The sequence below is a fragment of the Protopterus annectens genome, chromosome 14.part0 (genome assembly GCF_019279795.1).
Source record: "Protopterus annectens isolate FY-2018-M chromosome 14.part0, PAN1.0, whole genome shotgun sequence".
In the NCBI taxonomy this organism is placed as follows: Eukaryota; Metazoa; Chordata; order Ceratodontiformes; family Protopteridae; genus Protopterus; species Protopterus annectens.
In genome coordinates, this window is record NC_056748.1 from 1,155,097,833 (window position 1) to 1,155,120,907 (window position 23,075).

General features: G+C 40.8%; 1 protein-coding gene across 4 annotated transcripts in view; it reads right to left on the reverse strand.

Annotated features, from left to right (window-relative positions):
• ARFRP1 (ADP ribosylation factor related protein 1) overlaps positions 1-23,075 on the reverse strand; it is a 1,146,156-nt gene that overhangs the window by 443,207 nt on the left and 679,874 nt on the right. For 2 of the 4 annotated variants that reach the window (XM_044056956.1, XM_044056955.1), the window contains exon 5: positions 14,238-14,308. The exons of the other annotated variants lie outside the window; for them this stretch is intronic. In XM_044056956.1, coding sequence (XP_043912891.1) covers positions 14,238-14,308 — 71 coding nt within the window. The remainder of the gene's footprint in view (positions 1-14,237; positions 14,309-23,075) is intronic. 4 annotated transcript variants of the gene reach the window in all.

Below are 23,075 nucleotides of genomic sequence, written 5' to 3' on the forward strand. Positions count from 1 at the left end.
TCCATTTTGGTCTGCAAGATTTTTGAGTAAAACCAAACACGTACTAAAAAAGTATTCACAGTTAGTATGCAAAGGACTGAGGGGAACGACTTGATAATCACAGGGGCATACACACACACACACACACACACACACACACTTGGCGAGTCTTCTGTCTTGTTCCCCATTCCAAACAAAGTGTTGCCAGCCTGCCGATAATCCATTTACAAGAGTACCGATGCTGCCAATAATCCATTAGTGCCGTTCCTGCTCGCATTTGCTGGAAATGATGACGTGAGCTCCTTGAACTCAATTCCGACTGGCTGGTAGCCCTGACAGAGCTGACGTCATCGTCCATGTGATAATGTCAGCTCAAACAGCGCTACAAAATTTGAAAAATCAAAAAAACTAAATAAAAAAATCAGAAATTAAGGGGTGCCACTTGGGAATCATGGCACCCCTTCATTTGGAACCCAAAACTCAGTAAATTTGGTATGGTTGGGAAGTATGTCTCTGGTCTCCTGTCTAGCAAGGTGACTGAAGTGATCCCCGGGGTGAATTTCCTGTCTCCCATCCAGTCGTCAAGGTTCCTTTTGAAGAGGGCCAAAGAGGCGCTTTGCTTGACATGTACGGGCAGTCTACTCCAATGTATGGGAAGTCTCTGAGACAGGAACCTATCCCTCCAGCATGTTTTATTCGTTGTGATGACCAGGTTTAGATCCCTGGAGGGTGTGGCTCTGTGGGATTGGGACTTCTTTAAGTGTAGCATGTCCAACAGCTCTGGGTTTGACATGGCCTTGTATGTTAAGCAGAAATCACCTCTGAGTAGATGACATGCGACAGAGTATAGCTGGAGTTTTTTAGATGGTCAGCATAAGGCATCTGCTTTAGGCCTGTGATTCTTTTAGTTAGGTACTTCTGCGGCCTTTCTAACTGTTGCAGGTGTCTTGTGAGGTACATACCAAACGGGGCGTTGTACTCTATAATGGGTCTAATGAGGGATGAGTACAGTGGGACAATGACCTCCTTTTTTCTGGATGAAAAGCCCTTAGTGATGAGATGTGCCACATAGAAGGATTTCCTGACTGTTGTGGCGATGTGGTTATCGAAGGTGAAACCACTGTTCATCTGTGTCCCTAAGTCCCTTATCACACTTTCGGTGTTTAGTGTACTGCCACTTATGTGGTAATTCATGGGTACATGTTTTTTCCCAAAGGGGATAACTATACATTTCTTGGCATTGAGCTTGAGCCCATGACTCTGGCACCAAGCATCTGTCTCTGTAAGGCACTTTTGTAGAATATCCACATCACTTGGGGATTCGATAATGGCTTCCAGTTTGCAGTCATCTGTGAACTTTATTAGCCAGAGTCCCTTGGTGTTGGCCTGCACTTTGGAGATGTAGATGCCAAACAAAGAGCGGTCCCAGGACTGAACCCTGTGGGTATTCCACTTGTCTGGAGCTGGAATTGGAGTCAGCTACTTTTACAGTGTGGGTTCTGTCAGTAAGCCAGTTTGCGACCCATCGAGTGTCGCAGGGATTAATGCCCAGCTTAGGAAGTTTATCTATGATTATGAGTGGGGGATGGTGTCGAAGGCCTTGGTGAGGTCCAGATAGGCTGTGTGGACCATCATACCCTCGTCCACGGCTCTGGAGACTGATTGAAGTCAATCAGGTTGAGGAGACAAGATCGGCCCGTCAAGAAACTAAACTGGGTGTGGTCCAGTGTTTGAAGGTTGCCAGTGTCTTTGTTTATAATTTCCATGATAATGCGTTCCATGGCTTTGCAAATCAGGCTAGTCAGGCTGATGGGACAATAGTTCCCGGGGTCCAAGGTGTATCCCCCCTCGTGGAGTGGGATAACTGCAGCTGTGTGCCACTCATTGGGCATGAAGCCTGAGGTGAGGCTATGATTAAACATGACACTTAGGTGAGGTGCCAGTCAATTTTTTGTAGTTCATGTAGTACACAGCACAGGATGTCGTCTGGTCCCATGGATGTTGTATTCGTAGCTTTGGAGAGTGCGTTTTTTACCTGTGTGGCTGTGATTGCCGGTATTTGGCAATCTTTTGGTACTGAGATGGGCCCTTTAGGGGGTGAGAGGGGGGTGAATTTGGCATTGAATCAATCTGCCAGGATACTATACTGGCAATATCCTTGGGATCAGTTTATTTAATGCCATTCTGTTGTAGCTCAGAGCAGATCTGAGCATTACCATTTAGATTCTTGACATAACTATAGAATGCCTTGTGGTTGTCCTTAGCATCTTTGGCAATTTTATTTTCATAATTAGCTTTGGAGGACCTTATGAGGGATCTCATTTTCTTACTGAGGCTGGTAAGGGAGTTTTTTGTATCCTGCAATTTTCCTCTTTTCTGCAACAGTTTCTTCCTTCTGTTGTATAACTTTATGGCAGGGGACAACCAGATTGGCTTCCTTTTTTTGGAGGAGAGCGTCTTGGTTCTATTTGGAATGGCACGAATTATGCACGAGTGGATATGCTTATACAGTGCCTTAGTGTAGGATTCGGCAGTCTAACTTTCAGTTCCCGTCTGCATGGGTGCAGTGAAGTTTGTCACTTCTGACTTGAGTAGCATGAAGTTGGTTTTGGATAATTTTTTTTATGGAGGTTTCCCTACTGGGGGGTGGGATGTGGACGTTAAGGGTGATTAGCTTATGGTCAGACATGACCAACGAGGGGGTGACCACTGGTGTGGAGCATTGATCTCCCATGTTGGTAATGACCAGATCAAGGATATTTGAGCCCCTAGTGGGACTATGGATTAATTGATCCAGGGTGTTGGAATTTATGAATTCCAAGAACTGCTGGGCAAAGGTGTTGGTACCCGAGTAGTTTTCCCAATTAATAGCAGGGTAGTTGAAATCACCCAGTATTAGGGTGTTAGGTTGTATCTTAACATTTTCCAGTACGTTTAGAAAGGTGTAGTGAGAATCTTGGGGCATGGTGGGGGATCTGTAGCAAGCTACAATTTGATAATCCACAAGAAAGGACAGTCAGATCCACACCAAAATGAATGATTTAGTACATACACTGACCCAATAAATACCCTCAGTCACTACAAAATTAGCATACATAATTACTGACATCATCATCAATTAATTAAAACTAATACAAATTTAGTTAAAGTTACACATTCACATACTAGATAAGTAAAAACCCAGACATTAACCCATAGACTCCATAACAATATAAAGTGTACCAGCAAAATTATTACAAATAGCCCTCTGTTTTTAATCTAAGGATAGAACTGACTGAAATGTTAGAATTCAGCCCTGGATAATGTGATGCATTTGTTCTGAGTTGCCATCTCAGTTCTTTAGACTCAAGAAAGTCATTAAGGGGACCACCCCTGTCTCCTAAAATAACTTGATCAAGCACTGAGAATCTGAAGGAATGCCCATGGTTATTAATAACATGAACAGCCAACACATTTTTTATATCTTGTTTCTTGATGTCATAAAGGTGTTGGTATAGTCTGCTCCTAAGGGCATTAATGGTTTTACCCAATATAAAAACAGGGGCATTGGGTACACATCCCTATATAAACTACTGCCTTACTACTACATGTAAACTTCTTTTTATGTTTAAAACTACCAAAATTGGGTATGAATATTTCTTTCCCTTTAATAATGACTTGACATTGTGAACAAAAGCCACATTTAACCATATCCCTAGTTCCAAAGTATCGTTCCGTATTATTCTCCAACATATTTTTGATGGTAATATCTTTTTTATGTATTATATTAGGTCTTAACCCTACAATGTCAAGCGATTCCTCATCGGTGTTGAATAAATTCCAATTATGTTGGATGATATTAACTATGTTATTATAGTGGGGGTGCTATACTTGAAAATACCTACTTTATTGAATGTGTTACTTTCGACATTAGTGTTTTTTGGCTCAGTAGTGTTAATACCTTTGCCAAGTAAAGGAAAAAAGGTACCATTTTCCTTTTTGTGATGACCTCCTGAAAGATGTTGTCCACATATTCCCCGGGATATCCTCTGTTAATGTCCCCCTAAGTACTTTAATTTGGTCCAGGAATTCATAATTCTCTGAAATCATCCTGGTCAATCTAACCCCCTATCCTTTCACTAATGCCTTCTTTTGATGTACAGGATGAAAACTACTAAAATGCAGTAGTGTGTTGGAAAAGGTGGGTTTCCTGAATATGGTGGTCTCAAATCATTGTTCTACTGTATTTTTATAAATGGTAATGTCCAAATAATTGATTTTTTCATGTGAAAAAACATGTGAAAATTTAAAAAAATCAGTGCTGTCCTCAATAAATTCCAAGAATTTATCAAGTTGGTCTTTAGTGTCATCCCAAATTATAAAAATATCGTCCAGGTAACGACCATAAAATTTCCAACATTTTGCATATGGACTTAAAAATATAAACTCTGTTTCCCAAAAAGCTAGGACAGAGTTTGCAAAAATGGGGGCACATGTTGCCCCCATTGCTACTCCATTGCACTGTTTGAAAAGCTGTTCTTCAAATACAATAATATTGGTCTCTAGGATAAGTTCCATTAATGTTCTTATAGTAAGAATACGGTTATGTCCAAAATCAGTATGACGACATAAGTATGAATAAAACCATTCAATACCGGTTTCATGTGGAATAATAGAAAACAAGTCTTTTACATCTATATTGACAAATATAAGATTATCACTATATATTTCCTTGTTGAGTTTTTTTAGGAGGTCCCAAGAAATTATTTTTAAATCCATATACAAAATGTGGGCAAATTAATAGATTGGTTGAGAGCCACACTGAACACCACCTTGGGCATGAAGGATGGGTTAGTTCTGAGGGATACCCTGTCAGCATGGAAGATGATGAAGGGTTCCACAGCCATGAGCGCTTGCATTTCAGAGACTCTTCTGGCTAAGTGATGGCCAGAAGGAATGTTGTCTTCCAGGAGAGAAATTTTAGATCTGCAGAAGAAGCTGGTTCGAAGGTGACCAGGTCTCCTCCTCTGGTCGAGAGGCGAGCTGATTGGACGGCGGGCCCGAAGGGACAGATTCAGTCCACCTCTTGTGGCTGCAGTGCCCATCCTTTTCCCTCTCTCTCTCCCTCTTGTCTCTCTTTTTACCGTCCCTTTCCTCCTGAACCAAAGAGGGAGGTTGAGTCCCGATCAGGGGATCGGAGGCAGTAGGTGGGGCAGCCGCAGCTGGTGCCACACAGGAGGAGGAGGATGAAGTGGAATCTGGGGGCAAAAGGCCCGCAAGGATTAACTTCATCCTCCTATCCCTCAAAGCCCTGGGGTTGAACACCCAGGCAAATAACGCACTGAGTGTGGCCATCCGCTGGGGGCAGCTTATGGCCACACACGGAGCATTTGGAAAACACAGCTTTGGGGCCTTCAGACATTATAAGAAAAGAAGAAAGGCCCACACACACACACCTTCACACACAGACAGGGGGAGGGAAATAAGCTAAAAATAAGAAGAACGTTTTTAAAATTACCTAAAAGATACTAAAAGAGTTATAAGGGAATCAGTCACACAAAGATATAGAAAATTCTGACAGGAAATATATATATAAAAAAAGCCTAAACTCACGATACCACTATTGGAGCTCGTTCTAATAAGCTTACAGAAGCCACGGCAAATGAGATCTGAGGGTTAGAGGGAGGTGGCAGGGCATTATGGGTAGGGGAGGAGCTTGGAGCTCAGATCTTTGAGCTAGGAAAGCTGCCGGCTCAGATCCGAATCGGATCCGATACCCACAGGTTGCTGATCAAATGAAGTTAACTACTTCAGATCCTATTTTTGTGTAACTTAGGAAGGCAATAAAATTTAGCCATGGAGCATCCATCTGTAGAAAATTTCCTCTCTGCATCTTTCTTTATAAAATATCCCAACCTATAGCCTCTCTGTATTAGTTCGTTATAGGCGGTCAATGCCGATTCATATTCTTTCCATTCTGCTGCCCTGTATATCTCACTATTATTTAAATTATATATACACATTTTGTAATACTGTTCAGCAGTCATAACTACTAGTTTATTACCCTTACTTGAGGGTTTAAAAACAATGTCATTTCTCTTTCTCATTCCTTTTAATGCCTCCCACTCATTTTTTGTCAAATTATACTTTATATTGCTCCTTTCCTTAAAAATTCCTTGTATGAAATAATTTACCATATTAGAAAATTGTTTTACTATCTCGTTTGTAAAATTGCTCTTACTCCTAACATTTTCAGTTGGTAATAAACAATAAGCATTTTTATCTTCATTTGGTTCAAAAGAAGAATCACATGAAAAAAATTCCATAGATGCAGATTCATTCAAAGAAACATTCTCTTCAGTAGAACTAATCATATTTGCATTTTTATCATTTTTAGAAAAAAAAACACAATAAATGCAATTTTTTGACTAGTTTAAATACATCAGTTTTAAAAGAATGCAGCTTATATATAACCATCGGAATAAACTTGACACCACAATTAAGTACAGCAAGTTCAATATCAGTAAAATTATACCCAGTTAAATTAAACACATAATGGGTATCCGCAAAATTTATAATATTAGCAGTCTCTAAAAAATTAGTACCATCATGTTCTCTTTCCCCATTGGTTTTACTGCTGTCTCCACCACATCATATCTGTTTGTCCCCTTTTCCGACCAGCGGGGGAAGAGTATTAAGGATATGTTAATACATGCTCAGTTTAAATTTCCTGGGGAAAAGTTGAAAAAATCTATTAGAAATTTTGGTCTTCGGGCATGTGGTCATTGTAGTATATGTAATTATACAGTATCTTCTTTTAATAAAATAAATGGACAGAAATACGATGTGCGTTATAGCTGTATGACAGAGGGAATTATTTATGTGCTTAAATGTGAATGTAACTTATTTTATGTAGGAGAAACTAAACAAAGTTTTCGTGTCAGATTTTTAGAACATTTAAGAAATATAAAAAATGAAAAAGTGGAAAGCCCATTAGGGTTGCATTTTAAAATGTACCATAACAGTGATGGGAGTAAGTTGAAAGGAAGTGTTTTAGAAAAAGTTTATTGTGAAAGAGATGTATGTTTAAAAAAATAAGTTATGTTCTTACCATAACGTTCCATGTGGAGTGTTCATCTCGCCTTTGTTCTTACACAGGGGTTCGGAGCCGATCCTCGGCTCCGAGTCGGCCGCATAGCAAAGCTCTGCATCTTAGAGAAGCTCGAGACCAGGCTATATCCCACAATCCTCCCTGCCATTACTCAGATCTAGTTTGCAATCAAACCAGACTAACAATAACCCTGAGGTGCCAAGGCTACATACTGCCACAAAAATTCAGAGACACCATCTCACTGACAAATTAACTAAAGGGTAACGAAATATACCCTATTAGGTAAGAGGTAATATATACTAGGAAGAGGTAAAGGACATGTGGACCAGACTCTAGTCCTACTCGTTCTTCCAAACATGTGAGGGAGGGAAGGGGGGGAATGTAAGAACAAAGGCGAGATGAACACTCCACATGGAACGTTATAGTAAGAACATAACTTCTTTATGTGAGAGTGTTCAATCTCGCCGTTTGTTCTTACACACGGGTAGCGTCCCTAGCTCCGTCACCCTGAGTGACTCATGGAAGAACGTTCCTGAGCACAGTGGAACCAAAAGATGTCCTGTCTTTGGAGGCTTTGTCAACCCTATAATGAGCGATGAAAGTATGTGGTTTAGACCACGTGGCTGCTGCACAAATCGTGTCCAAAGGCAGGCGAGCTGCATGAGCCAAGGAAGTGGAGACGGACCTAGTAGAATGGCCTTTAGGTTTGGTGGGCAAGGCCTGATTTGACTTAGAATACACAAAGGCTATACAATCAGTAAGCCATTTAGAGAGCGTACGTTTTGTAACTGCCATGCCTTTTTTATTGTCTGCAAATGCAACAAAAAGTTGATCTGTTTTTCTGTAGTCTTTAGTCCTGTCCAAATAAAATCTTAGCTGTCTGTGGACATCTAACTTGTGTAGCATATATTCCAACTTGCTGGTATGGATTTTGAAGAAAGTAGGGAGTTCAATGGACTGATTAATATTTATGACAGAGCATACCTTAGGAAGGAAGGACGGATATGTTCAGAAGAGACTCTATCTGGGTGGAAAATTAAGTAAGACGGTTTAATTGATAGTGCTTGCAGCTCTGACACTCTCCGAGCTGAAGTAACCGCTACAAGAAAAAGAGTCTTCCATGACAAAAACTTCAGGAGGCAAGAAGAGGCTGGTTCAAGGGTGGCAACATTACTTGTGTCAACAACACATTTAAATTCCATGGGAATAAAGGGTCTCTGACGGGCGAAGATGGAAGGAACCTTCCATAAAAGCCTTACAAGGCCTGTGGGACATAATAGAAGAACCGTCCTCACCAACATGGAAGTTGGATATGGCCGCCAGCTGTACTCTTAGTGTGGAAGTAGAGGCTCCTTCGTGGAAAAGGATGGATAGAAATTCTAGAACTTTATGTAAAGGAGCAACCAAGGGATCCAAGTGTTGACTAGATGCCCAGTACACAAAGCGTTTCCATTTACTCTTGTAGAGTTTTGTGGTGGAAGCCTTATGAGAGGCAACCAAAATGCGTTGAACTGCCAGAGAAAGTAGATCAGACCTGGCTAGGCGGGGAAGTGGAGCAGCCAAGCTGCTAGTTTGAGGGATAGAAGAGACGGGTGAGGAACTCCCGACGAATGTGTCAGTAGATCTGGTACTGGGTCCAGGATCCACGGTTCCTCTGTTTGATGGGCTCGAAGAAAGGGGAACCATATCTGTCGAGGCCAGAATGGGGCTACGAGTATAATTGTCCTTTCCAGGTTCATGGCTTTCTGAAGAAATTTGGGAATCAAGGGGGTAGGTGGGAATGCATATAGGAGACCCGGGGGCCAATCGTGTATCAGTGCGACCCTGGGGACATCCCTTGGAGGGGGTAGAAGGGCAAAATAGCTTCTGCATTTGGTATTCATCGGGGAGGCGAATAGATCGCAGCAAGGCTGGCCCCATTTGCGGAAAATTCTTTCTGCCACCTGTAGTTTGAGGGACCACTCGTGAGGTAACAGGATGGCCCTGCTCAACCTGTCCGCAATGACGTTGGATGACCCCGGGATGTGCGTTGCTATCAGAAAGCGACCCATGGACTCTGCCCATTGCCAAATTCTCATGGCCTCTCTGCATAATGGGTAAGATCTGGTTCCCCCTTGTTTGTTTATGTACCAGACTACAGACATGTTGTCTGTCTGAACTGCTACTGTTCCTAGAGGTAGGAGGGTTTGAAAGTGTTGCAACGCCAAGAACACTGCCCTCATTTCCAGAACGTTTATGTGCAGGTTGTACTCTAAGTTGGACCATTCCCCTTCGACTGTTCTTCCCTGAAAAAGAACCCCCCACCCTATCAGGGAAGCGTCTGTGGTTATAGTGGCCGTCGGATTCGGTAGAACAAATGGACGACCCATAGTGAGATCCTGAGTGGACACCCACCATGAGAGGTCTCGCTTGCAAGAATCTGTTATCAGAATCTCGTGTGTTAGGGGTAACTGCTGGGACGACCACTGCGTGAACAGCAGCCATTGGAGGAGCCTCATGTGCAATCTCCCCATGGGAACCACAATCAGGGATGCTGCCATGAGTCCCAAAACCTTCAACACCAATTTGGCTGGGGCTTTCCTGCATTGCAGTAGAAGAAGAACCTGTTCCTTGAGGGATGAAACCCTTACTTGAGGGAGCTTTACCAATGTTAAGCGCATATCTAGGTCCGCTCCGATGAATGAAATATGCTGTGAGGGCAGTAAGATTGATTTTTAGAAGTTTATGGAAATCCCTAGGTTGTAACAAAGGTTGACTGTATAGTTTCTGGCTTGTATGAGGCGACGCTCGGTGGTGGCGGTGAGGAGCCAGTCGTCCAGATAGGGAAACACCCAGAATCCTAGACATCTCAAGTGAGACGCTACCACTGCCATGCATTTGGTGAATACCCTGGGGGCTGAGGTGAGCCCAAAGGGCAGGGCTCGAAATTGAAAATGACTGGCTCCCAGCCGGAAGCGCAGGTGATCTCTGGACGGTCTGGCCATCTTGATGTGGTAGTACGCGTCCTTGAGATCTATCGAGCATATCCAGTCATCCTTCTGTAAAAATGAAAGGATCGATTAAAGCATGACCATCCGGAACTTTTCCTTCTTCACGAAGGTATTGAGATTGCTGAGATCCAAAATGGGTCTCCAGTCCCTGTCTTTTTTGGAACTAAAAAGAACCTTGAGTAAGTTCCGGATCCTTTTTGGTCCGCCGGGACTGGCTGAATGACTCTTTTTGAGCAGCTTTGAAATTTCTATTGCTGCTGGGCCTCGCAGACGGGGTGGCACATCTGGAGACCTTCTTTGTTGGGGTGGAGTTGACATAAAGGGTATTTTGTATCCTCTGGTTACAATGCTTTTTACCCAGGAGTCTGAGGTGAGAGTTAGCCAGGCCTGTGGGTATAAAGCCAGCGACCCGACTGCCTCCAGAGCAGGACAGTCGGGCCCCCATTCAGGAGTGCTGGAAAGGCTTACCAGGGATAGTATCCCTTTCGCCTTGGTTCGGCAGACCCCCCCCTCTGCCGCCGAGGCGGCGTCTTCCATGTCTGCCCCCCCTCTGCCTCTGGGGGGGGGTTCACTCTGTGTGGCCTGGAAAGATCCCCGAGTTCTACGGAACCACATTTTTCCGCCTCGTTGCCCTTTGGGGTACAGTCTAGATGGAACGGAAAAACAGACTCCGACAGCAGACAAAGTCTTTCCTTCCTGCTCACACTGAGTTAATGTCTCTTTCACTTTGGGCCCAAAAAGAGTGGCACCATCAAAGGGGGCGTTGGTGAAAGAAGACTTGAAGGCTTCCGCAAAAGAGCACAGCCGCATCCAGGATTGTCTTCATAGAGCAATCGCTGAAGCTGCGGCCCTACTCAACCCTTCAGCCGCATACGAGATGAGCCTCATGGACGAGTTCCCTACGGAGGTAAGGGTGTTAAGTTGTGCTGTTACCTTATCTGAAACAGCAGCATCTGTGTTACCCTGGAGGGTATCTCTCAGCTCCTTGATGAGATCCCTCTGTAGTCGTGTAAAATGTGTCAAATAGTTTAGCGAACACATGGAAAAAGTCACTGAACTAAATACGCGCTTCCCGTATCTGTCCATAGTCCAAGAATCTTTATTAGAAGGATGAACAGAAGAGGAAGACTCCATCTCCTTTTTAGTGGCTGCGGCCACCACCATAGCTTCAACCGGGACTCCTTTGGTGAGATAAGTCTTGTCCTGGGGAGCGGTAATAAATTTACTTGGTTTTCGAGGGACCGGTTCCACTGTGTCCGGTGTCTCCCACGCCCTCCGAGCAATCAAATCCATTAACTCATCGAAGGGCGGAGTAACCCAGCAGGTAGAAGGTTGAGCACCAAATGCCTTCAGCAACACCGACTTGCCCTCAGTGGGGGCTAGGGACTGCCAATCACCCCTCTGTTTTAATATCTTCAAGATGTCCGCAAATGAGACATCCTTGGAGGGGGATTTTGGGGACCCCTCTGACTCATCCAAGTAAGTGTCAGAAGTTAGAGATTCCTGTGGGGAATCTAAGTGCCTCCTCTTGCACAATCTTTTCCTCGAAACCTCATCGGAGGGAGATTCCGGTGAGGCCTCCGAGGAACAGGGGGCATCCTCTGGGGATGGCTGAGACAATGGTGCTCCACGCTTTGGATGTGTCGTGGGAACAGAAACAGAGAGCGGCTCCTTAAGGGAGGGAGAAGACGCATCCGATGAAGTGGTTGTCTGTGTAGACAAAACCTTCCTCATAAGGTCAAAAACCCCTGAACCTCGGGTTGAGGACTCCCCCGGTTCCGAAGAACATGGAAGAATCCGAGACACGGGGCCCATGGGTCTCGACCCCGAGGACGGAGCCGAGACGATCTGTGCCGAGGCCCCGAGAGGGAGAGTCGGCATCGAAAGGTCGGTACGACTCTTGGTCCCGGAACCAAGGAGAGATCGTCGACTCTGCAACTCACCTATAGGTTCCGATGGAGTCGAGGTAAATGGTGTCGATCATGCAATGGACGGTTTCGGCACTGAGGGCTCCACTATCATCGGCTCATCCTCTTCCGGCTCCGAAGACTGGTTTGGTCTCGAAGGAGGACCTGTTGGAGATAAGGGAAGGCCTTCTAGTTTCGACACCAATTGGGAGGAAACTGTAATCAATTTGGAAAGGGCCGTGTTCTCCATAAGTTTCTGCATGACACAATCCACATCAGTATCGGATAATGGTCTGGAAGATCGGGTCGAAGGGGCCGAAGATGGCACCGACCGAAGGATAGACGGTGGCGGTAGTTCCGACACCAGTTCCAAGACCTGGGGCTCAGTGAGAGATAAACGTTCGACGCTCGGCCCTGAAGTCTGTGGAACGGGCGAACGAACTTTAGAAGATGTACTCGGAGCCGATGACATGGGCTCCGACATCTTCGACCCCTTCGAGGACTTAGAAGCCTGGTCAGACTTGTCCAAGGCCTCCTGGAAGGCAGGCTTAAGAAGTCCCCTGTCAATAAGTTTCCTGCGTCTATCTGTCATGACCCTCCCACTGAAGGAATGGCAAATAGAGCAATCCTCTTGCAAATGGAGAGGGCCAAGACAGTAGACGCATGAAGTGTGGTTGTCAGTGATGGACATTTTCTGTCCACACTGACACCTTTTAAAACCAGACTTGGCTTTTTCAGACATAACAGTAAACTGTAAAGAAGAGAGAATTTAAAGTTTAATAATTTTAAGTTTAAAGAGAATTTACAGTTAAAGCTATAGGTTAAAGTAAGGGTAGGCCCCAAAAGGGAAACCTATAAAAAACTAACTACAATATACACACACACACACACACACACTATAGTATAGAAAATAAAATATCAAAAAACTATAGGAGTATAAGAACTTTTGTAACAAAAAAAAAAAGACTATCTTATCTGTCTAACAACAATTTCTCTGGTCCGAGCTCTCTGAGCGATGTGACCCGTTGCAGCGGCAAACTAGATCTGAGTAATGGCAGGGAGGATTGTGGGATATAGCCTGGTCTCGAGCTTCTCTAAGATGCAGAGCTTTGCTATGCGGCCGACTCGGAGCCAAGGATCGGCTCCGAACTCGTGTGTAAGAACAAACGGCGAGATTGAACACTCTCACATAGTAAATTACAGCATAAAGAAGCACTTTTTATTTTGAAATTCAATACTTTGTACCCTTATGGGTTAAATAGAAAGCTTAATTGGAAATGGCTCTTGTAAAGTGTTTCTCTAATTGTTTAATTGGTTTTGTTTTAATATATATATATATATATATATATATATATATATATATATATATATATAAGGTTGTGAATGGATGTAATTGTACTCTGTTAAAGGCATTGGCTGAGGTGCTAGAGAGAGAGAGAGAAAGAGTTTGCTTGTCTACAGTCATTTCAGCAATAAATTCTGCTTTTGGATTCACTGGCTGAGTCGTTTTTCTGCATTGTATTTTCATTTGTGGTTTCTTTCTATTTATGAACTAAGGCCTGATATTATACTCCAGTGTGCACAGAACCCCTCCACATAGCTTACAATATAAAGGATAGTCTTGGCTATCCAAAGTTGCAGGAATTGTGTGTTTCTCCCGAGGCCTCTGCTGAAAAAGAGCTTTTGATTAAACTCAGTTGAACAAACCCAGTAAACAAAATCAAAACAAAAATAAACAAACTCATTATAGTAAAACAAAATTCAGCTTCTCTTCCTGATTGTCTCTTCCAAACACACAAGAGTTGACACTGTTGCTCTGACATTTATGGGAATAGGTCATATCAGTACTGTACATTTCTACTTGCAACTGTACGTCAGTATTAACTTCATGTGAAGTACTTGCGTACACAAAGGTCTTTCCTGGTTACATTTCTACGCCTGTAATTTTTTCTCACTGATCTCATAGTCACTGAATTACCATAACTGCATCTTATGTATATTTTATTGCCAGTATTACTGCAATGTTTTTAACTAATGTTATGCTTATTTCATTACCAACATTATTGTATTACTTCATGTGCGTGTTTGCATATTCATTGTATTGCCTCCATGGCAAAGGCCATAGGTGAAAACTGTCTCTGAACCAGCTCACTTAACCAGTTAAATACTAAACACATAAAATAAAAAAAATTGCAGTATTTTACTCCAATACAACAGCAACCCAAAAATTATCAAAGTGAGCAAACATTTCCTCCTAAAAAAGTAACATACCTCTTTATCCCGCTTGTTAGCCAGCACCAGCACTGGAACACCTTCTAGGGCTTCATTTGTAATCATTTTGTCTTGCAACAATCAAAAAGTAGGATGGGTCAGTGCACATACAGTTGAGAAGTGACCAAACATAATCCATAAAATCAAACAGCAAATAACTAATACTAACCTATAAAATTCATGCAATCATTGTGTTGTCTGTAACATACAGCTGTGAGTCTACTCACTGTTAACAGCAGACTTGCAGGATATTTACAATGAATGTCTGTCATCTAAAGGCAGATGCAGTCTAGGTGGCCTGATCTTTTTCAGATGACAAATACCCAAAAAGTCATGTGGATATATTCTTGCATCATTGCCATTTCACCATAGCCAAGAAATGACAAACACAGATAATATACCAACAAATATTTCTACAGTACGCTAAAGGAACTGAGAAAGCCTAGACAAAACTACGGAAAAGGACAGGTGGTAAATACTTTCCAATAAACAGCCAACTGGTTATAGCAGGAAATAAAAAAAAAAAAAAAAAAGATTCTTTATCAACAAGGTTGTTACAAGCCAAATTGACTTTTCTTCAGCCACAACCCAGGCTCAGAAATAAGCAAAAATCACAGAGCAAACAGCAATGTATACATATCCATATGGTTATACATATATATATATATATATATATATATACTACATACATATAGTAATTTTCAAGTTCCTATCACAATGACATTCAAATAAGAAGTCAAACAGAAACCCAATAATTATTTACAAGGAAATATTAACAAGATTTGTTTACAAAGATAATCTAAATAAATTCACAAAACAAGTATAAATAAACATATGTTAAACTTAAATGTAAAGTAACAAGCCAACACCAACCAGGTATCTTCGCTGAATATAAATAATAGAGAAATTGCATAAATAGTAACAAAGCAAAGACCAAGCTCCAGCTTTTCTTCAAAGGCAGACTGCTTTAATGGTGCTCACAAGCGCTTTTACAATAAGCTTCTTCAGGTGTATGACTACCATCATTGACACACCCTTTTTATGCCATCAGACTCCAGTTTAAAATTGGTTCTTAAAAACATATTACACATAATTTAAACATTCACATATAATCTAAAATTTATACAAACTTGTGCTAATAAAACTTTAATAGAAACATTTATTAAATAAATAACATGCTTATCTACGCAAAGATCTATTCTTTAAAACTGATCTCAAGGAAATATAATCACTGAGACCATGACCTGCATTCGCCCTCAGCCTCACAATCCATTCTACTTCCAGCTCTTCAGTTTTATTTCTGATATCCCCTCCTCTTTTATTTTCAAACACTAATAATCCCCAATTGAAAATTGTGTTGGGTACTGGTTTCTTTTACATGTTTAGCCAAGGCATTAAAGTTTTTTTTTTTTTAATGTGGTAAACATGTTCTCTAATTCTGTCCTTTAGTGGTCGGTCAGTTTTACCTACACAGAATTTATTACAGATTTGACAATTAGCTAAGTAAACTACATGTTTCGTATTACAATTAGCTTTAGTTCTTAAATAAAAAATCTCCCCAGTATCTGGGTGCTTATATTCTGTCTCTGTAATAATATAACTACACCAGGTACAATTATTACATGGCTTAGTTCCTTTTATGCCTTGTTGAACTTTAGTGTTTGCTGTTATACATAGCCTTCTCTTTAAAGATTGTTTATTTTTAAAGGTAATTTGTGGAAAAGAGCTCAAAAATGTATTAATTTGTGGATCTGTAGTTAAAATATTCCAATGTTTATTAACTATATTAATATATTCCTCAATATTTCTAGAACAACAAACAATCTTAGACTGTTACTATTAGAATTTTTATTTCTATCCATTGTGCTCACTAATGGTTCTGAGAAATAAGGCTTAGCGCTATTATGTCTTAATTTTTTCACTTCTCTGACACTCTTATCTATCATATGTTCACTATAACCTCTCTCAATTAATTCATTTCTAATGGTACATACTTGATGTTCAAAATCTTCTTCTTTCACATTCAACCTAGAGGCTCTATATAACTGATTTTGTGCAACATTTTTAAAAATAAATTTTGGATGCATACTATCTTTTCTAAGCAATTTCTTAACATAACATTCCTTTCTATACATTTTAGTACTTAAAATACCATTCTCATCCTTAGTAACTGTAATATCTAAGAAATTAATTTCTTTCAACGACCATGATTCAACAAATTTAAGGAACTGTGTGGATTTATTTATAAATACTATAAATTAATTTAGCTTTTCTACAGTGTAATTCCACAAAAAGAAAAGATCATCCACAAATCTATGATAAAATAAAATTTTATCGCTAAATGGACCTCTTTCTATACTTTCTGTTTCCCATATGGACATAACGATGTTAGCGTATGTATTAGCGCATGGAGTACCCATCGCTATACCACTACTCTGCCAATAAATACTTTCACCAAACATAAAAATGTTATTTTCCAAAACCAAATATAACAAAGCTTGTACTAGTTCAATTTCATTTTGCACAAACATTCCAGACTCCTGCATCATATTTGTAACATTTCTAACTCCTATAGCATTTGGAATCACTGTAAATAACGATGTTACATCTCATGTTACCAATAAACACTCCCTTATTTCTTGTTTTTCTTTAACATATATGGAATATAAATCCTTTATAAAATGATCGGTGTCCTTTAAAATATAACTATACATTTTTAAGAGGGGATTCAGTTTTTCCTCTAAATAGATAGGGGCTCTGTGCACCAATTTCTTGCTGCCACAATAGGTCTCATCGGAGGGTCTTCATTATTTTTATGTAATTTGGATTGACCTTGTATATTAGGAATAATTGGATTCATAGTTTCAAAATACTTAAAGAGACACTCATCCATAAGTCCTTGAACCTTAAGTTCAATTACCTTACTAATTTTTTCAACCATTAGTTTAACTTGTATATTTCTACTGGGCTCATAAAATTGTGTATCTTTCAGCATTTCAAGCATCTTATTTTCATATTTACTTCTGTCTAGTACAACAATTTGACCTCCTTTATCTGCTGGTCTTACTATAATTTGTGAGTTATGCTGTAGATCTAACATGGCTTTAAATTAATTTCTCGTTAAATTATGCCATGTACGCTTATTTGTTTTATATTTCTGTTCATAATACATCTTATAAAAATCATCTACACATAATTGTTCAAAAGCATATACGAGTGTATGTTGTTTGGGTATAAATAAGCTAGGTTTCTTGAATAAACATTCATTGCTTTCATTATTCTCAAACATCATTTTAAGCATAATATTTATCATAAACAATTTCAAGTCCAGAACTATATCTGTAATGTCAGTGTCGGCTGCTGGAATGAGAGACGATCCTTTTTGCAGTAAATTCATTTCATCAACTGATAAAATATAAGTTGATAAATTAATTACTAAGTTTTTGTTTTGTTGAACGCTTTCTTCAAAGTATATGGACTCACCCTGTTGTCTTGTAGTTTCCTTTTGCCTCTTGTACTTCTCCCTCTCGTTTGTTGATTCTTGGCCCCTCTGCTTAGCGACCTTTCTCTGATGGGTAATGGAATCATCAGCGGCATTCTTTTTTGATTCTGTGTTGGTGCCAATGCCTTGGCTAAACATGTAAAAGAAACCAGTACCCAACAAAATTTTAAATTCAGAGTACTGGGGATAGTGTTTTATTAGCCCAAGTTTGTATACATTTTAGATTATATGTGAATGTTTAAATTATGCGTAATACGATTTTAAGGACCAATTTTAAACTGGAGCCTGATGGTATAAAAATGGTGCGTCAATGATGGTAGTCATACACCTGAAGAAGCTTATTGTGAAAGCACTTGTGTGCACCATTAAAGCAGTCTTGCTTTTGAAGAAAAGCTGGAGCTTGGTCTTTGCTTTGTTACTATTTATGTACTTTAAACTTAGTTTACAATTTAAAAATTGTTTATTAGTTGACTGTTCAACATCCAACAAACAATCCATCATTACACCAACATCAAACAGTATAACAACATCACACCAAAACCCATAATATTTACAACAGGTATAGAACCATTTACAGACACCAAAAGCCTCAGATACATTTCTAGTAATCATTTTAATGGGAGTTTCTGGCTACTGAGACTTGTCTGCATATATCAACTGGACACAAGCTGATTTAGGTATACTTTTCTCTGCACTTATTTAAGATTTGTTTGAGTAAATATTGTGCATCTTTGATTCAGTAAATATTGTGTGTCTCTGTCTATCTGCAGTTAGCTGCCTGAAGTGTGAAAAAGTGTACCCATCTGGGCTCACTGAAAGCTGTTAGACTGTTTACAAATTCCTGTCTTAGTGTTAGCCTGGAGGGTTCTGCTTGCATTAAAATCTGTGTTGGTTACATTTCTAGTAATCATTTTAATCGGAGTTGCTAGCTATTGAGACTTGTCTGCATATATCAACTGGACACAAGCTGATTTAAGTACACTTTTCTCTGCACTTATTTAAGATTTGATTCAGTAAATATTGTGTCTCTTTGAATCAGTAACTATTGTGTGTCTCTGTCTAGCTGCCCGAAGTGTGAAAAAGTGTAGCCATCTGGGCTCATTGAAAGTTGTTAGACTGCTTTGAAATTCCTGTGTTAGTCTTAGTGTTAGCCTGGGGGTTCTGCTTGCATTAAAATCTGTGTCGGTTACATTTCTAGTAATTATTTTAATCGGAGCTGCTGGCTACTGAGACTTGTCTGCATATATCAACTGGACACAAGCTGATTTAGGTATACTTTTTTCTGCACTTATTTAAGATTTGATTCAGTAAATATTGTGCGTCTTTGATTCAGTAAATATTGTGTCTCCCTGCAGTTATTTCCCCACTCTCTTCCCTGTTTCCTGTTGTGGTGTTAATCTTGGTGGCTTTGGAATTGCCCGCCCCTGCTGTAAATCTGTTTTTGCACACTCCTCCTGGACCCATCTCATTTGCTCACTCAACTGAGTACTGTAAGATCATATTTTGATTGCAGATACTTCTACCAGTCCCATCTCCTCTGCTGTGTACAGAGAGCGCACTTGGGAAGGACATTCCCCTATAGTATCTTAATCTGTTCTGTTTCCTCCCCTCTACAAAAAAAAAATCCACTTCACCTGCTTTACTGTATTTGTGTTTGTTTATTTCTACTTTATTACATTATTTTGCTTTTGCCTCTTCCTAAAAGTACTCAATTGAATTTATTCTGCTGCCTTTATTACTGCTTGTTAGTAGCCTGATTAAACTGTAACTGTTATTCTAAGGACTTTGGTTTAAGTACTTGGGCTTCAGTTGTTTTACATTAAGAAGGTTTGTGGTCTGCACTGTTGTGACAGGACAGGTTGCATACATCCTTCTAAGTTGAGAACTGCTGATTGAAGGCTCAGTGTCTGTTATTCTAAAAGTGTGTTAGTTCTGGGTTAAGCACTTGGGCTTCAGGCCGGTTATTTTACATTAAGAAGGTTTGTGGTCTGCACTCTTGTGGGAGGAGAGGCTAGATTCTGTCCTTCTGAGCTGGGAATTTCTAGTTAAAGGCTTACTGTGCATGCTTACTTGAAATGTTTCTTTATGAAATCGGTATGCCTTGTTTGCTGTAGCATAGACTAGATTCAGGCCTGCTGGATCTAGCTTTGTTTGTATAACTTGTGCACTGATCCAGGCCGTCTTTTTTGGAGAAGGTTTCACTGGACATTACTGCAGGAGTCTGCAGTTAGAACTTGTCTGAAGACTGCTGGAAATGGGCTCAGTTTTGAGCTTTTTAACTAGTTAATTGGGTAATGTATTGTTTTGATTGCATCTGCTCTATTTTCTGAAGAAAAAAAATATATATACATACTTGTTTCCCACCTTTCTGAACTAGTATAGTCCAGTTTTCAGGTTATTGCTGAATCCAGGGCTGTGTTACAAGTTTCTGTTGCCCATACCTTACTTGGATAAAAGGAAGTTTCTCTGTTCATCTGTGAGAGAGGGGAGCTTTGAGCAGCCTATCTGTCCCTGAAGGAGTGGTTTCAGCCCAGAAGTTAGTAGTTTATTGGTAATTTTGGGCTAATTTTGATTGTATCTGCTCTATTTTCTGAATAAAAACAAAAATATATACTTGTTTCCCGCCTTTCTGAACTAGTATAGTCCAGTTTTCAGGTTATTGCTGAATCCAGGGCTGTGTTACAAGTTTCTGTGTTGCCCATAGATAGAAGGAAGTTTTTCTGTTCACCTGTGAGAGAGGGGAGCTTTGAGCAGTCTATCTGTTCCTGTAGGAGTGGTTTCAGCCCAGAAGGTAGTAGTTTACTGGCCATTTTGGGCTAATTTCTCTCTCTTTCACTTCCCTGCTATAAAAACCGCATTTGCGCAGTTGTTACGCTTGTATTCTGCTAAGCAAGTGCCTTCCAGGTGTTCTGCAGAGTCTACAGTAGCAGAGAGACAAAAGAGAGACTTTGGAGTGATTAAGTATCATTTTTCTGCTTTTCTTGCTGTCTTAACTAATTCCGCCTAAAATGCCAGTTTTTTTTTAGCAAATCTGTGACTTAAAAAGTTTGCCATTGCTACATATTGTACTTATTTGCTGCCTGCACTTGAATTAAGTCATTTTTGTGTTTAAATAATCTGTTTAACTGTTGTAGGCTACACACTAAAGTGCGATAGCCTTTTCTTTGCATTTAAAGTGTTGTTTTGATTGCATCTGCACTATTTTCTGAAAATAAATAAATACATACATACATATACTTGTTTTCCGCCTTTCTGAACTAGTATAGTCCAGTTTTCAGGTTACTGCTAAATCCAGGGCTGTGTTACAAGTTTCTGTGTTGCCCATACCTTACTTGGATAGAAGGAAGTTTCTCTGTTCACCTGTCAGAGAGGGGAGCTTTGAGCAGCCTATCTGTCCCTGGAGGAGTGGTTTCAGCCCAGAAGTTAGTAGTTTATCGGCCATTTTGGGCGAATTTCTATCTCTTTCATTTCCCTGCTATACACATCGGGTAGTGCCGATTAGCTAGAGTTAAACTATTCTCAGCTCCATGAAATCTACTCTTCAATTTTTCCCTTGGAACTAGACAAACCTTCCACTTTAGCCCTCAAACTATTCATTTCACAGTCAAGCACTTGCTTAAAACTCATAGCAAGCACTGATTAACCCTAGTACTAGACCCCCCCTATACTGTCCAGAAGGACAAGGCTCTCTATTCGTCCCCACCAGCCAATCAGAAAAACAACTTACTCTACCTATTCAGGCACGTCCAAAGGGCAGTTTCCAGTGTACTCTCCAGTCCAACTGGTGAATCTGGGCATTCTGAGGGAATGTTACAACTGCCTCATGTACACAGACAACCCTCTCCTCCTACCACCAAACACTAACATATGCGAGAGATGCAATTATACAGCCAAAGTGGAAGCCAAGCTCTTTCAACCCAAGACTGGAACTGACAGTCAAGAGGAGAAGGGTAATACTTGCAACACACCACCAGTCTCACATAGATCTAATAAACCAACACCGGCAAATAGCACATATGAATACATGAAAACATACTCAAAGGCTCTAAATAAAAATCTGCAAAAGCAACAGAGACCGCCAAAGCAGACATCCAAGCAACTTCCACACCCCATCAGCAACCATGAAACACATACTTCACATAATCAGTGTGCCACACAATCACAGCTCTTAAGGCAAAATAACATACCCCACACACTAGTAATAGGTGACTCTATAGTCAGGCACACTGATGTCCCACTAACTAGGCTGGACAAGGAGAAGGTTACAGTTAGCTGCCTGTCGGGCGTCAGGATCCGCCACATAACACAAGCACTCAGGTCACTCCAGAACAAGTACAAATATGACTCTGTCATTGTCCATGTTGGTGTGATTGACCTCAGACATACTTCCCTGGACTATATGAAAAGAGACATAGAAGAGCTCTCTGATCATGTAGCCCGGGCCGGTATGACCCTGACCCTGAGTAGCATCCTGCCCTCACCAAGAATGATGCCACAGTACAAAGAAAAAATGATCAATTTCAACAATTGGCTAAGTTTCTGGTGTCATTCAAAGGGGATCCAGTATCTGTCCACCTAGGATGACATGCTCGACGAGCCTCATTGCTTCGCAAGATATGGCTTGCACCTGTCACCCTTAGGCTTTCGAATAATGGCCAAGGCTCTTGCCGCCCCCATAGTACCTTTTTTAGGCAAGGCTCAAAAGACAAACCCACCACCATAAATAGCACAAGTAACCAAAAACTGCAGGTAATGCTACTCAACGCCAGAAGTCTAAACCTCAAAATGCATGCACTTGAGACACTCCTCAGTATGGAGAACAACGACATCGGTGCAGTAACAGAAACCTGGTTTAAGGCTCCTGAGACCACCCCAGCACTACTAGACTATAACTCATACCATACCTTTCGGCCACAGAACCAGGACCAAAACACAAAAGGCAGGGCTGTATCCATATTCATCAAGGATACCCACACCTCCAGGTTAGTGGCGCAGCACAATGCATCAGAGATCATCCATGTGCAACTAACAACGGGCAAAATTGCAATCCAAATTGCAGCTTGCTACAGATCACCCACCATGACCCAGGACCCCCATTCCACATTTCTGGAGACATTGGGAAATATGAAGGTCTACCAAACACTCTAATACTGGGTGATTTCAATTACCCAAACATAAACTGGGAGAACTACTCAAGTACTAACTCACTTGCCCAATGCTTCCTAGAATTTATAAACTCAAATGCCCTGGATCAACTGGTCAATACCCCCACCAGAGGGGAACAACATATTGGACCTGGTCATCACCAACATGGGGGAACGGTGTTCCACACCGGA